Source organism: Venturia canescens, chromosome 8 (genome assembly GCF_019457755.1).
Source record: "Venturia canescens isolate UGA chromosome 8, ASM1945775v1, whole genome shotgun sequence".
Taxonomy (NCBI): domain Eukaryota; kingdom Metazoa; phylum Arthropoda; class Insecta; order Hymenoptera; family Ichneumonidae; genus Venturia; species Venturia canescens.
The window spans coordinates 21,898,358-21,913,601 of record NC_057428.1 but is presented as its reverse complement, the minus strand read 5'-3'; the positions used below and the strand labels follow the sequence as shown (position 1 = coordinate 21,913,601).

The following is a 15,244-nucleotide window of genomic DNA, read 5'->3' as shown; positions in this document are numbered from 1 at the left end:
TTTACGATATGACGGGAAGCTCCTTCGCCGTTGTTCCCTCTCAAGGATTCAACTCTTGTGAACATTAATATTTTCAGGATATACTCTTTTGACCAACTTCCATGTAATTTTCAAATGTCTCTGTACCGAGTATCATTGCTTTTTCAATTCTACCAACATTCAGATAAACTTTCATTATCGGTTGCAAAAGGGCGGGACAAAGAACCAGGAAGCCCGATCGAGGTCTCCTCGAAGGATCTCTTCTTAACATTTTGTAAGTCAATTCGATTGTTCCCGAACTAAGATCGCCCTCCGGTAATCTTCTCAATCGTCCTTGGTTAATTTGCTCCATCATTTCGAGGCGATTCTATACATAACGTAAAGAATTACTTGAAAAATACAATTGAATTGGAAATTCAATGGGTTCATTTTGTCGCAGAGACTTTTTTTGCCTACCTTTGTGACAAAAGGGTATCTATTGGTAAGCAATTCGTACAGGATGATTCCAGCGCTCCATATGTCACAGCTAAAATCGTATATTTTCCCCTCAAAGATTTCTGGAGCCATGTACGGCTCGGTTCCAGCGAAGGTCCGTGCGGTTCCGCTGTTACCGAATAAAATCACACAAATTTATCTCCCATGTGACTTGAACGGCAAGAAATAACTTATCTTACTTTTCGACGTTTTTAGCTATTCCGAAATCACCGATTTTCACAATGTCACCGCGGGATCCGTGCAACATTATATTGCCAGGCTTTAAATCGCGATGAAGTACCCACCGCTTGTGAATGTGATGTATGCCCAGAGCAATTTGAGCGAAGAGATAGAGAGCATCCTGCAGCAGGGCCGACGAAACACGCTTCGATCATTCGACGATTCGGTTGAAAGGTGATTATTTTATTTATTGAAAATTTTACCTCTTCTGGAAACGGCTTGTTGTATGACCGGAGAAGTTGCTTGAGCGTTCCACGCGAAGCATATTCCATTAAAATGAAACCTTTATTATCTTCCCTCCAAGAGTCGTAATAAGCAACGATGTTTGGATGACGCATTTTTTTCAATATTTCAATCTCGTTCGTCACCATCTTTGAACAATATTATAAATGACACTTCAGCGAATCAAAGACTCGAAAAATGAAAAAAAAAACGTTTTTGAAAATTTACTAGCCTTGGGAGTAGATCGACCAGTTTGTTCCTTGATGACGTACAACTTGTTGTCTGATTTTGATCTCACTCGATAAACGCGGCTGTTGTATGAAAGATGAAAAATTAAACACGAATAGAGAAAACAAATTTGCTCAATTCAAGCTATTACCCAAACGAGCCAAACCCCAATTCTTTCTCGTACACAAAATCACTGGCTCTCATTGTAGTACTAAAATGTGTTCTATGTGATAAATTTCAGAAACCAATTGTTATGTTTCTTATGTGTAGAAAATAGAGCCTTTAATTTTTACATTTCCCTTAAAATGTGAAATATATTTGATCTTGGTTGAACTGTATTGTATATCTAAAACTGAATATCACGACGAGTTGTTATCGGAGTCTTTGAATACACTATATTGGTAAACATTGGGTAAAATTAGGGAATATCGTGAGAAATGGCACCGAAGAGGGGAAAGAGGTGCTCGTACCGAAAATATAGTAGTATTCGTTGGAACAGAGGAGCTCAGATGTGAGAACTAAAAATAGAAAATGTTTCAAGTTAAATACGTAAATATAAAATATAAATATTTTGTCGCTGATTGAAATAATATTTAACTGCGTAGTCATGGAAATAATTAAATAATTAAACAGTGAAATGATTGAGCGCTCGGTTTTCGATTACAGGAAAATTGGCTCGGTTCGTCCGAAGCGTCCGAAGGCAGAATATGAGCAATTTGTATACGAATGGAAGGGCGAGTTGAGGAGAGAAAACGTGGCTCAGCAATCGTGTCGAGTTCTCCGGATGCTGTGGCTCGTATGGACCGAGTCGCACACTTTAGCCCACGCACGAACTTTTTATCTCCCTCTCTCTCTCCCTCTCGACATGCCCCGAGGTCGCCCCGGAGTCTCCATAAAGCCGGGAGTCTGTTCTTGCTCCGCTTACGTCGGAGCTGAGACAGTCGTTCTCAAACGGTTGAACGAGCAACTCGTTATTGTGTTGCAGATGTGAAGCAAAGAGTGACGACATGCGGTTCATTATAATATTCGTATTATGCGCCCCGTTGATTTTAATCTCGGCTAACGATATCTCGGAAAATGAAATATCCTTGGACGAAAGGAACGGTAACGAAGTCACTCATCGTGTTATTGAAATGAACGAGAGCGATGGTGAGACGGAATATTTGGAGCACGAGGAAAGCTTCAATCTCAAAGAGCTCTACGAGCATTCGGTTCAGGCTTATCTCGACGAAGATTGGGATGGATGCATCGAAGGATTCACGCAAGCAATTAAACAGTACGAAAAAAAATGGGTTCGAAAATGCAACTTGTCGATTAAAAGAAACTGGAAAAAATGTCCAAACACTCTATTCGTTGTTGTCTTTTTTCAGCTATAAAGAATACAAGAACGCGTTGATAGCGTGCAGGAAAGATTGTCGAGCGCAAACCGCCGGATTTCAACCGATATTTCCATACGACCCAGAAGATTTTCATTTTTACGAGAAGAAGATACGTGAAACACTTTGCATGATGAAATTCAGCCAAAATTACAGGGACTTGCACGGTGAAGATTCCCTCAAAAGATTGCCAGAGGCAATTGAAAAAAAATTTGCTGCGTTTGCCGCTTACGAGTATCTTCAAATGTGTTACTATCAGGTACGTATAAAAATATGCGCGTTCAATAATTCCTCCCTCAAACCTATACTACTTTATTAGGTGAAAAAACTCATTCCAGCAACTTGTACAAGTTTGGTGAAGCGATAGAATTTTTTTTTTTTTCTCTCTTTTCTTTCATCCTGGTCAAGAGATAAGCGTGCGTGAACTATCGAAAAATGCTGCTGCCCGAATCTACGAAAATTGCGTAATATTCTTCCCCTCGAACAAAAATGACGTATTCCAGAGCACTTTTTTCGTAAACATAACGACTTTAACGTTCGGTTTAGGAGCTAATAGTGGTCTGCTAACACATGATCGCTTCGAATGTTGAGTCTATGGTAAAACGGTAGAACGACCGTAAAAGCTATATTTATGGTCCTGCACAGAGTATATTTTCATCGCAAATAATTCAATTACAGTTTCATTATGTGTTAAAGTCCATTTGTCAAATAGATGTAAATTGAAATGACACTTGGTACTTTTGTAATTTTGTGAATTTGAGCTCAATTGAAATTTACGATGAAAAGTGTTACTGGGATCGGAGAGAAAAAGGAACACATAAAATTATACACTATTGTTCTCGTAGTTAGTGTTACCTCTCGCAGTGACTTGAGAATTTATCTTTTTTGCTGCGTTTCATGCTCGGAGGATATCGCGTTTCGTGGTGGGTAATAAAATTTAACGACACACATGTAAAATGTATGTGGAACGGGGACAGGTTCACCCATAAAAATCACTTTGTGCGAACACCTGCTTTGAACAACAAAAATTAGTAACGGCCTAATCGACTATTTGAATTTTCACAGAAAAATCGTTTCCAAGATGCTGCTAATGCAGTTTTCACATATCTGACTCTTCATCCCAAACACGAGATGAGCTTGAAGAATTTACGTTTTTACATCGATCAACGAGACGTTGATGAATCAGAAATAACGAATCTGGAAGCTGAACCTTTTACCACATTTTATGCGAGTGGTGTGAAAGCCTACGACGAGGAACGTTACGAGGACGTAATAAAATATTTCGAAAAATCGCTCGACCTTTACATGGCTTCTGAGGAAGACTGCCGTTATTACTGCGAGGGTCCATTCAACCAAGGATGGCTGCCAGAATTTGTTCCTTCGGTTGCTAGTACGTTCCAGCTCGATTTACTCACTTCAAGAAGCATCCTTCGAGCAAGAGTCTTCAACAAAGAAGCTTCTAATATGTTTTTTCGTGACCTTTTCATTACAGATCATTTTACTTATTGCATAAAATGCAAGCAAGGCTGTTCCAAACGTATGAATCAAGTGAATGGCGAGTACTATGCCGATTTGCTGCCAAGTCACTATCACTATTTGCAATTCGCTTACTACAAGGGTAAGTCTTACCACTGTACGCATCCATGAGAGATGAGAATTCAATCGCGTTTGTCGTCACTCCTCATTAATATCTTTTTCTTTCTAGTGGGTGACCTGAAGAACGCTTGTGCGGCGGTCTCGAGTTATCTTCTATTTTATCCGAGTGACCAGTTGATGTTGAAGAACGAGGAGTATTATTCGAAATTGCCCAAGATTGAAGAAGATTATTTCACACCGAGAGAAGTGAGTTGTTGTTCTCGTTCGTACCTGCGTCAAAAAGTTTCCATCGTATTAACGTGTTTGAGTTATATTAATTAACAGGAAGCGGTCGAGTACGTAAAACGAAAGCAATACGAGGAACAATTGTTACGCTACATCTTCGAGGAGTTTCTAATACTCAAGCCTCATTTGGATCCTAGAAAACTGAAGAAGGAATTGAACGAAACCGAAGGTCCCGAGGAGAAGGTAAATCGCGAGACGGATATATAATATTGTTAGATTGTCATTTTGTTTCGTCGCTTTTTATACACGTTTGTAATGCTTTTTGTAAAAAAAAAAAAACGAAAACAAATGCAATATTAATAAACGCCACCCAGAAATGTTTACACATATTTCGTATTCAAATAGCAGAAATAAAATCGTTCCGAAAAATATTTCGGAATAAATGATTGAAGTCATTGGAGAAGGAATCATTTTTCTCTAATATGAAAAATTGAAAGTTATCGCAAGAGGTCAGACAAAACGATGCATTTTACGCGCCTAGCGTTATGCAACTCCCCCCTGCATCGTTAGATTCTCGTAGTATTGTGCAGGCGGCAACATATTGCACTGGCGTTCAGGCGCGAGAACAAGATTAACGAAGACTCGTATCATGCGCGATAAGTTGGACTTTACGTCGACGATTAATAATTGCAAGATCGCGAGAAAATATACCGACTACAGTTAAAATAGTAATTTTCTTGTTATAAATTTAAAAAAAGTGCTTAACGTTGACAGTTAACTCATCATCCGCCTCCCGGCCACTCGCCTGCTCGCAAGAAACGATTGTCCAACGAAACGCAAATTTGGAAAAACGCTCCACCAGAAGCTGACAACTCGTTGACGAATACGAATGGTAAAATCCGAATAATCGCTGATGAAAGCGACCTGGGTGGTGAGTTACGATATCTGGCAGAGGGATTCCTCGACGATTCAGAGTGTCAGAGCCTCGTCAATCTTGCTCAGGTAATTGGATTGGAACTCAATCCAAAAACAACAAATTTTCACTCCATTTTTTCATATAAAAGTCTCGCAAATTATGAATTTTCATAGCAACGAGTAACAACGGAATTGTTGGTTCATGGAACAGCTTCAGATCAATGAATGACGTATGAAAATTTATGATTGTGCAGATATTTGAATAGTAATATTCATGAAAAAAATGATTTCAGTAAATTTACAGATGGCAGCGATCGAAGGGGATGGATATGAAGGTAACTCGAGTCCTCATACAAAACACGAACGTTTCGAGGGTTTGACACTCGGCCGGGTGGCTCTGGTATGACGTTAATTAATTCGATCAATGAAAATTTACAATTATATTCTTTTGCATCCTTCTATGTGAACAATATTATTCGACAGATGGTGTATTTTGGACAATTGAATCCAGATGTTTTGGAACTAGTTCTGTCGAGCAGCGAACTGGCCCGAGAGCACGTGCAAAAATATTTTCAGCTCGATCGTCATCTATATTTTACTTATACACATTTGGCTTGCCGATCAGCTCGTCCAGGTGAGTGATCATCGGTTGAATTCCATTTCTTTTCCAAAAAATTACGAAAAAAATAAAATAATAATCCATTTTGTTTTTTTTTTCTAATTTGGAGACTCACCGATTGATCGTCAAGATTTGAGTCACGCGATACACGCCGACAATTGCATAATCCTACAAAATGGTAGTTGCATATCCGAATGGCCAGCATACACGTTTCGCGATTATTCAGCGATCCTATATTTGAATGAAGATTTCGAGGGTGGTGAATTTGTATTTGCGGCTGATTCCTCGGCCCGAACAATTCAAAGTACAATTAAGCCAAGTTGTGGCCGCATGGTGGCGTTTTCGGCATCGGAAAAAAATCTTCACGGTGTGAGAGGAGTGTTGCGTGGAACTCGTTGCGCTCTCGGATTGTGGTTTACGTTTGACAGAGAAAACTTTGAGATCGAGCGTCAATTGGCGAGTGCAATAATGCAGCGTGTACGAAGGGAAGGAGCCAGCGAAATCCAAGCCAGAGAATCCATGGATTCGATCGATTACGAGGACACTCTGTTCAACCGTTTGAAAACCGATTCGAAGCTCCGCCAGTTGTTTGAAACTCTTCGGTACATCGAGGATGAAGATTAATCAAACTTTTTCAACCTGTTGATAACGAACCAATCGTGTATATTAAAAATGGTCAAAGTTCCTCGAACGAAACAAACTCAAGGCAGATTAATTAACGAACAATGGAACAGTATTTTTGTACATTATCTTCTCGTCGATATACGGTAACACGTGTAATTTATATAAAATATTCTAGATCTTTATTAGCACAGACATTACATGCCAATTGGATCATTCGTTTCTTCCTTTTTTACAATAACCATTCTATCGTAACAACGTGTCTTCGTGAGTGAGTGAATGTGTGTACATTGTATGAATCTATTTCTCCTTTTGATCGTTTCTTTTTAAACATTTTTTTCGTATTCGCTCTATGTTATTGTATTCGTTTACTTTAGCATGTATTATCGTTATGTATATAACTTGATTTATACATTTTTGTTATACGTGATTGCACATTAAACAGCGTCCATCTCGCATTGTCCGTGCTATCGAGAGATTTCAGCCCTGTACACACGATCCCTTCCTCGTTTAGTTTCTTTTCTCATTTAAAGCCCAAGTACGTCGCTCGTTTGTTCTTTTGTTTTTTTACTTATTGAAGAGCAAAAGGAATCAGGCGATATTCCAGTGTAAATTAATCATTCAACGCACACTTGAAAACGGCGACGTTAACTCCAAGACAAACGGGGATACGATTGAATTATTTAACTTTTTTGTTTTTAGTGACGTTTTCGCGTATCACAGGAGCGCTCAGTCAAATCTTCAAATTAATACGCGTATTAAAAAAATGTTTCTTTTTCCTTCTCTCATTCAGCAGTGCGTGATGGTTGAATAAACCGATGGTAAAAAAGAAATGGAAGAGATAACGCGCGCGCGCGCACGTGTGTGTGTGCCGGACCGATAGGAATCGAGTTAGTTTCAGCCTTATAGTTAAAAATATCGGTCAGTTGTCTCTTCCTTTATTTATTTTATATTTATAGCCTTGTATCGTTTTTATCTATTCTCTTTTTTGATATTTTCTTTCATTAAAAATTATATATAACTACGTGCACGTCCAAGTGACACGTCAATATAGCCTATACGCTGTGAAGCGCGCGTCTGGGCTCCTTCCTTCTCGCAATTTATTATTGGAGACATTAAAAATGGCCGAGCTTGAAAAAAATAATTCGACTTTGAAATCAATAAAATAGAAAAAATAATTGAATCTCGAGGCAGATTTTTCGAAACAGCTCCGAAAAAATTACACTACAGATCCCGGTTAAGGTCTCGAGAAAGATTATCGTAGTCTTACGGTTAAAGAGGGAATGGACTAAGTTTTTTTTCACGTTTCTCTTTTTTGGGCCCCTTTCTAAAGCATATTGATACAATTTTTTTGAATCAAGCCCCAAAAGGCTTTTAATACTCTCGATCCCTATTAGGGACTAATAGCGGCGATCCTAAGGCGAACGAAACGGAGTATTATCATTAGTATTATTATTTAATCATTATTATTATTACTATTATTATTCTCGAATCTCGAAAGCAGTTCCTTCTCTTTTTTAAAGAGACTTTGTGTCAATTATAGTCAACAAAGATTCGGAATAAATCGTCGTCAGTTCGAAAAAAAAAGAAATTCAAGTCTTGGCCGTGTGGATAGCGGAGACGATTTCAGTTTCTTTCCTTCTTTTTCAGATATGTGTAACAAATTTTCCACAAAACCGGATAGCGAATAATGGAAAACACTTCTGAAATGATGTTCGTTCGTTTCCCCGAAACAAAGCTCCGTTATACAAAATGGTTGGTAAATCGGCGTACTTATGGCGGTCAAAAAATTTGCGTTTTTCCTGGTACAGCCGCGCTCGACCCATGAATTTTTCGGATTCGTGTACAAATACGCGCACACAAATGTAAATAACATAATAATAATATTGGAAATAATTGAATAATAATATAGTTTTTGCAGTTAATTGTACTGTTGCGTGGGTTTCGTTATACCATAGGTAATAATAATGATGTATATGTAAAAAAAAAAAAAAGAATTGTATTCGAGAAGAGGCCATCGATGTATACCCAGGAACAAACGCGTTCCTCTTTGGTATTGTTATTAACTCGCCAATTGATCTGTTTGCTTATTTCTCTCTTGAGCCGCTCGTCGTACATTGACGATCGTATTGAACAATTCGATCGTCGAGGTGTCGGCAGTGAGCAAAAACGGTCTTCTTTTCAATAGCACGGGTACGATCAAGTGGGCATACTTTCCCAACTGGGTGCCCAGTCGGGTAGATGTCAATCGGTGCTAGAAGGTGGAGCTGCGTAACGGGTTCTCGGATCCGAATCGCCGTCGCATATATATTTTCCTATTGTACGTCAATCAGTTGTTAGAGATCGGTGTTTCTTTTTTATTTCATTTGGAAAAATTAAAGCAATCAGAGTTTTCAAATATGCGAATGAAATGATATTACCTGAGACAAATCGTCGTTTAACAAGACTGAGTCTGTATCCAGGACCAACCAGCTCAAACTCGACACCCGATAGAGTCGTCCCCTCGCAGTTAAACTGTGTAAATATAGTACCCTGAGTACCGGGACCGTTCTCGAGTTCGACCCTCGCTTTTAACGAGCCAACGCCGTTACCCTCGCTGTGCTGTGACAACTCGGTAAATTTCCATAACAAGCGATTCGTGTCCGGTAACCATTGAGCGGATGGTTTACTGTGAAGTCCCTTGAAACCACCTTCGATAGGTGCAGCTACGTGGAGATTGAGCAATGGACTTGCCGAAGCCATCGCACGACTGTTGTATTTGTAATCAATCTACAAATTCAATTGAAATTTTACGATATTTTCTAGGTTTTTTGTGAATAGAATGAAATTTTGATCATATCGAGAGGAAAAAGAACCTTAAGATCCGTGTGCGTAGATTCGCATTTCCAGTAGGCGACAACTTGAAAAGGACACGAGCCCGCTCCCTCCTTATTCCTAATTTGGTATTTGAGAATGTCCACGTTGAAATACGAAGCCGATGGATTTTGTTCGGCTTGACGTCTAAGCAACGTGGTTAAGGCACTCATGTTGAACTCAAAGATTGTACTATCCACGGTGGTTTGGGTCGCGTCACTGAATAAAACGATTCGAAATTTTTCCAAGAATTAGTATCCTCAAAGGCAAAACAGGCTAAAGTCAGAAAAAATGAAAATTTAGACGTCTCACATGCTGACAAGTTGGTTGTTGGGCAAGAGCCTCTCGAGCCTGCTACTGTTTCGTACTCGGAAAGTAAGCTTTGCCGGATTGGGATTATTGGCAAGTACAGCGACGATCCCGGCGGGAAAAGAGAGCATCATATCGCCGCTGAGCTTAACTTGACAGCGGGTTTCGTCAGTGCCACGGAAATACGAGTGTATAATCTCGTGGAAGGCAACGGCGAGAGGAATTGTATCGGCAAGTCCGATCGTCAAAGGTGAAGGCCCCCTGGAAGATCCTACGCCTACGCCCGCCGTGCGAAATTCCAAACTCGCAACGCTATCGGCTCGTGAAATAGTTGCCGGTGACATTCTTCCTCGGGTCGTTCCTTCTCCGCGTCGCGAAGGTGGTCTTGGAATTGCTATGGAGCCGGTGGGTGTCGACGATACCGATTGTTTCGGCGGCAAGGCTGGCGTTATGTCACCAACTTCCGAGAATAAATCTCCTTCTACGGATCGGATTTAATATTTTTCAATGAGCGCCCAAAAGATGTACGAGGATTCGCAATGATGCAAAATTCATCGAATGAATCGCAAACTAACCGGGAAATCGTGTGTGAGATTGAGTCGCCGGTGCGGACATCGGTGGCACCGGTTGAGGCACCGGTGACGTCGATAGAGCCGGTGGGCTTTGCAACGGTGCATAGGGATGACTTCCCGTTGGGGTCGATGCACTCGACGGGGTGCTACTCGGATTGAAGAGATTCAAACCGAGCAAATCGGAACTTGGCTTTCCTCCCAATTGTTGAGACACCGATTGTGATCTCTTCATGTGATGGTCCGAGTCCGTGTTCGATCCTCGACGTCCCTAAAATGGCATTTATGATGTTACAACAAAGAGTCGTCATACAATAAACAATTCTACAATAAAAAACATCTTACTGTGGGAGCTGGAGATAACGATAAAGTTTCAACGGTAGCTCGTAATTCGTCGACGCTCGCACTCATCGGTGCACCGCCGTTGCTCAACGGTTTTATCTCAACTCGAATTTTTCTCTCACGCTCGTCCTCTGATTCCGTGTCCGATGACGAGTAAAATCCTTTCTCATTTTCCCAAGGATCAGGTTTCGGTCTTATGCAAAAACCGTCCTCGTCGACCTCCGGTGTTGGAGTTTCGGATTTTCTGCTCTCATCTTTTTCCTCTCTGTATCGAAAATAACGTGAAAAATACAGAGAAACATTTATTAAAATCGTATTCATCCTCGGTCGTTGCAGCAAGTCCGGTGCTTAATATTTTATTCCAATCATTAGATTTACAAGTAGGCGATGAAAATAAAAGCAAAAAAAAAATTGCATATCGCACTAGGTCTGCTGAGCATGCAAATACTGACAGGTCAGACTTTTCTTCTTTGTTGCTGTTCGTGTCGATTGAATCCTTCTTCTTTTTCGCCTTTTTCTCTTTTCTCTTTTCTCGTCTGCTTCTCAGAAACCCTGTGAAAAGCATCGAAGTCACATTATTTTTCAAAACAATACTTCGCCCGTTGATTAAAAAAAAAAAAAAAAAAAATACACACACTGTACCGAAAGTACATGCTTCAAGAGTAACGCAACAAATAAAAAATAGTTCGAGACCGAATCACCGTTCCCCAAAAATAAAGATCTCGCCTGTTGTGAGAATACACCATATTTTTTTCTAGAGATGCGAACGAAAAAATATCTTGATATATCAGATATTCGATGATCCGACATGGGTGCAGATTGCAGGATGCAACGGAAAAAACGGTGAAGTATAATAATAATAATTTAGCGATAGATTCAGATAGCTCACTAAACGCGCATGTTCAATTAAATTTCAGCACTGATTATCTTTTAAAGTTTTTTCGTCCTGGTAAAAAACCCACCACCGTTATTTTATTTCGAATTTTAGACAAGGTTACGCGATAATAAATTGTTTTTCTAACAACTTTCTCTCCAATTTGTCAAATTTGTTTTATCTTATCGACTCGAGCTGCGCCGCTGGCTAGTCAAAAACGCGTTTCTCGTTCCTCAACAGGAACGAACAGAACGAAAATGGACAGACGATTGAACTGCTCTGGGGAAATAAAATATGAAAAATCGATTGAATGATGAATTTTCAAAGAAAATCATAAATAAATAATAACAAATCAATGGAAAATATCAGTGAGCCATGCATTATCAGTATCCGTAAGAAATCGGCTCACCTTAGGCATCCCGTCAGTAGCCGCCCCCTTTGCTCAACGTTATTCAAGTCCATAAATCTCCCATCGAGAATCGCTACAGATTATTCGTGAGCATGTCTTTCTTATTTCTCGTTTTTTATTTCTTTAGTGATCTTTGCGCCACACGACGATCATATCAAAATTCGCAAACTGAATACAAAGTTATTGTTTTTTATAGACCGATGAGTCAGAAGAATTGTTATTGGACTAAACAAGTGAAAATAATGACACTGACGAGTGGTAAGTGGCAATGGAGAAATAAAGTACACGATTGCAATGACGATGTGGACGGGAACATGAACTGTACAACATTGAAACTCTTTTTACTCAAATTATTATCTGAAAAACAATGTTTTCCTGCTTTCACTTAGTTAATACGAGAAAATGCGTGTCAATGAGATAAACCCCGTGTTTGGACATGTGCATACAAACAAAGTTTTCCTGTACGTTTGTTAGAAAAACAATTTAGTTTTTTATCTTCTCTCGTTGTTTCAATTTTTCTTTAAATTCATCCTTGGAAATTTGTTTTTGGCACCTAAAGCTGATGATTGGTTAGTTCTACAAAAGCGTTTAGTGTTAGTTGCGGTGTTGCACACGATTTTTTAATCTATTGTTGCACCTCGTGAATGTGGGTGTGGGTATGTGTTTGAGGTATCAAACTTTAAGAGAATAAGAATAACGCTTTGCAGCATTGGGAAGCTTGAAGACTGTGGCCACTGATACAAAGGGTGTAAAGCGTGGAATAAAAGCTTACGAGATTGCCTCAATGACGATGAAAACGTTACTCGTACCATCCTAGTGAAATCAACAGGAATTACGGTTTTTTATAAAACAATGAAAATTCATGGTTCGAGCAACGTTATTGACAGTGGCTCACTGTCATTAACAACATTGGATCAAACGTTCTTAGCAAGTGCAGAAGATAGTGGAGGAATTCACGTTTAATAACTCCCAATTACAACCAAGAAACTCCTTTTTTGACCCCTCTCAAGAATGAAAAGTATCGCGACACGGGGAGGATTCCATTAATCCACTTTGTAACAATTGATTTATAAACACAGATAAGAAAGAGAAAGGGAGAGAGAGAGAGAGACAGGCAGAAATCGAGAGAATCTAGCGAAGAAAGAAGTAAGAATTTTTGTTGTCATTAAAATTTTCTTCTGTGTTTATCTTTTTTGTTTCTAGTAATCCACGATTAAAGCAAGTTACATTTAGATCCTCTGAGGGGGTTCCTGGAGATGCTGGGAGGTGGAACGACAGAAGGCGGATTGTTGGCCTGAGGAGTGACAGGTGCTGAACCCGAACCTGCTTGCTTCTGCCTCTCTGAAAAAATACTCGTCGCTCACTTTTCTCAAATTCCTATTCCTCCCCTTCTGGTTTTATATTTCGCGTGACAATACGTTTATCCCTTTTCGTTCAATTACGGATTCCTCCACCTGCATCGCTCTATGTATTTTTTGTTGTTAGAATTAAAAACGCAGAAAGCGAATGCATATAAATTAAAGCGTCAATGTAGATCGTGACACAATTTTTGTTTGTTTGTTAATCGATCGTTATTCGTGATATTGCGAATGAAACAAATAAAATGTGAAGAAAAAAAACCTTCAACTAGACTATAAAAACATACGAGCGTTGTCACGAATCGAATAAACGACCTGTGAAAAGTAAAATCGATAATTGTGTCAAAAGAAAGTAAATGACGATGGACACCGGGTAGCAAATAGCCTTCTATCGACGCGATCTTGTCCAGCCTCGATACGACTTTAGGGGTAGAAAGAAACAAATTCTATCTAGGGTTCAAACTCTTCAAAAATAAAAGTGCACACGCATAACAACATCGAAACGGCGATCGAGTGTGCAACGAAGGTGTGGGGCAATGAAAACTACGTCAAATACACGAAAGAGATGGCGTAATCGAGGCCGAAAGAAGATCCGCGTCGATGATGGTTAATCATTTATCGAAATAAGAATAACTTGCGTTCGAAAAAACATGAGTCGAAATATTCTCAATTGTAGATGAGTTTTTTTTTTGTGTTCGGGTTGTTGTTCTGTGCGCCAACTTTTGACCTACCCTGGGAGTTGGACATGAACAGGTTGAGCAGAGAGGTTGTACGACGCGATGTCTTGGTAGTTTGTGCCGCTGTATCTCTATCCTTTTCCCTAGTTTTATCCTTCGCATGAAACCTCTCGTCCCTCTCAATCGTCGAAATCGCGATACCCACCCCCTTCGCATTTTGATTCGTTCTCTTTGTGTTATGATTGTTACCAGCAACGCCTGTTTCCCCGTTGGCGCTTTTCGGCGTTGATTCCTTCGTGACGTCGCTGTTGCTTCCCTCGAGTTGATTCTGACTCGTCATTTCGGTGATGCTCGTTATTACCTCCTCGTATTCGATAACACCTGCATGAAAAAAGGATTGCCATCGGGTTTGATCGGGTTAGGCGAAACGAGGCTGTTGACCAGCGGAGAAGCACGTTTAATAAAAATCCTAAAATTTACCGGGTCTTTCGAAACCGGTGTATTTGCTTTGAACAAATTGTTCCAACAATTTGTCAACGGTCATATCTAGGCACTGTCGTTTGAAATCGATGTGGACTTGTCCGACCTGTTCGTGATTCGCTTGTAATACGTCGGCGTACGTGTTGAGAAATTCTTTCATGTGTTTCAGATGAGTTTCCTCGACGTCCTGGAATCGCTGCAAGAAAAAAAAGATCGCTCAACAAATTACACAAGAGAACCTCGGTCTTCCAAGCATATACGCCAACAATTGAAATATATTTACTTTACAGGCGGCGCTCATTTTGGTCTCAAAATCGTTGCGGACGACGGTATACTTGTCCACAAGTGCCTTGTAATCATCCTGTGCTTTTTTAAACTTAGCCTCCGATTTCTCAAGTTCTCGCTGACTCACATTGTCTTTTCGCAGTTTCACGAGCTCAACGCCTCTCTGTAGACAGATATCCTTAGCTTTTTGCAACGTCACCGTGATGCTTTGTATACTCTGAACGACCTCGAGAGTCGATGATTCTTCCTCTTTCACCTGGAAACGAAATCAAATTTTGAGCGCCTGCCTTCCAACGGACTGATTTATCATTCGAGTCGGACAAATCCGTAATGTCTCGGTACAATATTATTCGCAGGCAATAAAACCAGTCACCGCGGAGATGGGAGAAAAAAGTGGGCGGACATTGTGATAAGGGACAACGGTATTGAATATTATTTATTGCGTGGAATTCAATGCTCGATACGAGAAAATAAATTTAATCTAGGAATAGTGTCATAAACCTCTTCTATTGCTTGGGATTGAAAAGCGAGAATTGAAAAATTTTCAAAGCGTTGTACAAAGCGTCAATTTAATATTCGACCATAAAAAACGC

General features: G+C 39.9%; 3 protein-coding genes across 8 annotated transcripts in view; 1 reads left to right on the top strand and 2 right to left on the bottom strand.

Moving 5' to 3' along the window:
* Window positions 1-73: 73 nt before the first annotated feature.
* On the bottom strand, window positions 74-1,941 carry LOC122414359 (serine/threonine-protein kinase Nek3-like). Of its 4 annotated transcripts, XM_043425571.1 has the most exons (7): window positions 1,808-1,941; window positions 1,614-1,661; window positions 1,148-1,226; window positions 897-1,064; window positions 654-814; window positions 436-583; window positions 74-346 (listed from the first exon to the last, which is right to left on the bottom strand). In XM_043425571.1, exons 4-7 carry the CDS (start codon window positions 1,062-1,064, stop codon window positions 74-76), a joined length of 750 nt encoding a protein of 249 aa, XP_043281506.1. In that variant the 5' UTR covers window positions 1,148-1,226; window positions 1,614-1,661; window positions 1,808-1,941. The 4 variants fall into 4 exon arrangements, with proteins under 4 accessions (XP_043281506.1, XP_043281505.1, XP_043281504.1 ...); XM_043425570.1 differs by lacking the exons at window positions 1,614-1,661; window positions 1,808-1,941 and adding an exon at window positions 1,295-1,573 and having other exon boundaries at window positions 759-814; XM_043425569.1 differs by lacking the exons at window positions 1,614-1,661; window positions 1,808-1,941 and adding an exon at window positions 1,310-1,571.
* Window positions 1,942-2,059: 118 nt separating this feature from the next.
* LOC122414355 (prolyl 3-hydroxylase 2-like) lies at window positions 2,060-6,953 on the top strand. Of its 2 annotated transcripts, XM_043425560.1 has the most exons (10): window positions 2,060-2,419; window positions 2,514-2,778; window positions 3,585-3,909; window positions 4,012-4,137; window positions 4,225-4,361; window positions 4,440-4,583; window positions 5,115-5,342; window positions 5,560-5,655; window positions 5,739-5,889; window positions 5,984-6,953. In XM_043425560.1, the coding sequence occupies exons 1-10, from the start codon at window positions 2,151-2,153 to the stop codon at window positions 6,496-6,498; spliced, it is 2,256 nt and encodes a 751-aa protein (XP_043281495.1). In that variant the 5' UTR covers window positions 2,060-2,150; the 3' UTR covers window positions 6,499-6,953. The 2 variants fall into 2 exon arrangements, with proteins under 2 accessions (XP_043281495.1, XP_043281496.1); XM_043425561.1 differs by lacking the exons at window positions 5,739-5,889; window positions 5,984-6,953 and having other exon boundaries at window positions 2,065-2,419; window positions 5,549-5,655.
* LOC122414354 (F-BAR domain only protein 2) overlaps window positions 6,655-15,244 on the bottom strand; it is a 59,063-nt gene continuing 50,473 nt past the window's right edge. For both annotated transcript variants that reach the window (XM_043425558.1, XM_043425559.1), the window contains exons 3-12: window positions 14,650-14,907; window positions 14,367-14,562; window positions 14,136-14,267; window positions 11,021-11,120; window positions 10,572-10,833; window positions 10,233-10,497; window positions 9,661-10,138; window positions 9,351-9,567; window positions 8,916-9,264; window positions 6,655-8,810 (exon numbers count right to left, since the gene is read on the bottom strand). In XM_043425558.1, the coding sequence (XP_043281493.1) occupies window positions 8,740-8,810; window positions 8,916-9,264; window positions 9,351-9,567; window positions 9,661-10,138; window positions 10,233-10,497; window positions 10,572-10,833; window positions 11,021-11,120; window positions 14,136-14,267; window positions 14,367-14,562; window positions 14,650-14,907 (2,328 nt within the window). In that variant the 3' untranslated portion in view covers window positions 6,655-8,739. The remainder of the gene's footprint in view (window positions 8,811-8,915; window positions 9,265-9,350; window positions 9,568-9,660; window positions 10,139-10,232; window positions 10,498-10,571; window positions 10,834-11,020; window positions 11,121-14,135; window positions 14,268-14,366; window positions 14,563-14,649; window positions 14,908-15,244) is intronic.

Excerpts from the sequence above, each read along its gene's own strand:
- LOC122414359 (XM_043425568.1), bottom strand. The coding sequence starts at position 1,347 with ATGAGAGCCAGTGATTTTGTGTACGAGAAAGAATTGGGGTTTGGCTCG. Across the intron at positions 1,227-1,294 it reads TTGGGGTTTGGCTCGTTTGG|CCGCGTTTATCGAGTGAGAT; the intron begins GTAATAGCTTGA and ends TTCATACAACAG. Across the intron at positions 1,065-1,147 it reads CTGGTCGATCTACTCCCAAG|ATGGTGACGAACGAGATTGA; the intron begins GCTAGTAAATTT and ends TATTGTTCAAAG.
- LOC122414355 (XM_043425560.1), top strand. The coding sequence starts at position 2,151 with ATGCGGTTCATTATAATATTCGTATTATGCGCCCCGTTGATTTTAATC. Across the intron at positions 3,910-4,011 it reads ATTTGTTCCTTCGGTTGCTA|ATCATTTTACTTATTGCATA; the intron begins GTACGTTCCAGC and ends TTTTCATTACAG. Across the intron at positions 4,362-4,439 it reads ATTATTTCACACCGAGAGAA|GAAGCGGTCGAGTACGTAAA; the intron begins GTGAGTTGTTGT and ends ATTAATTAACAG.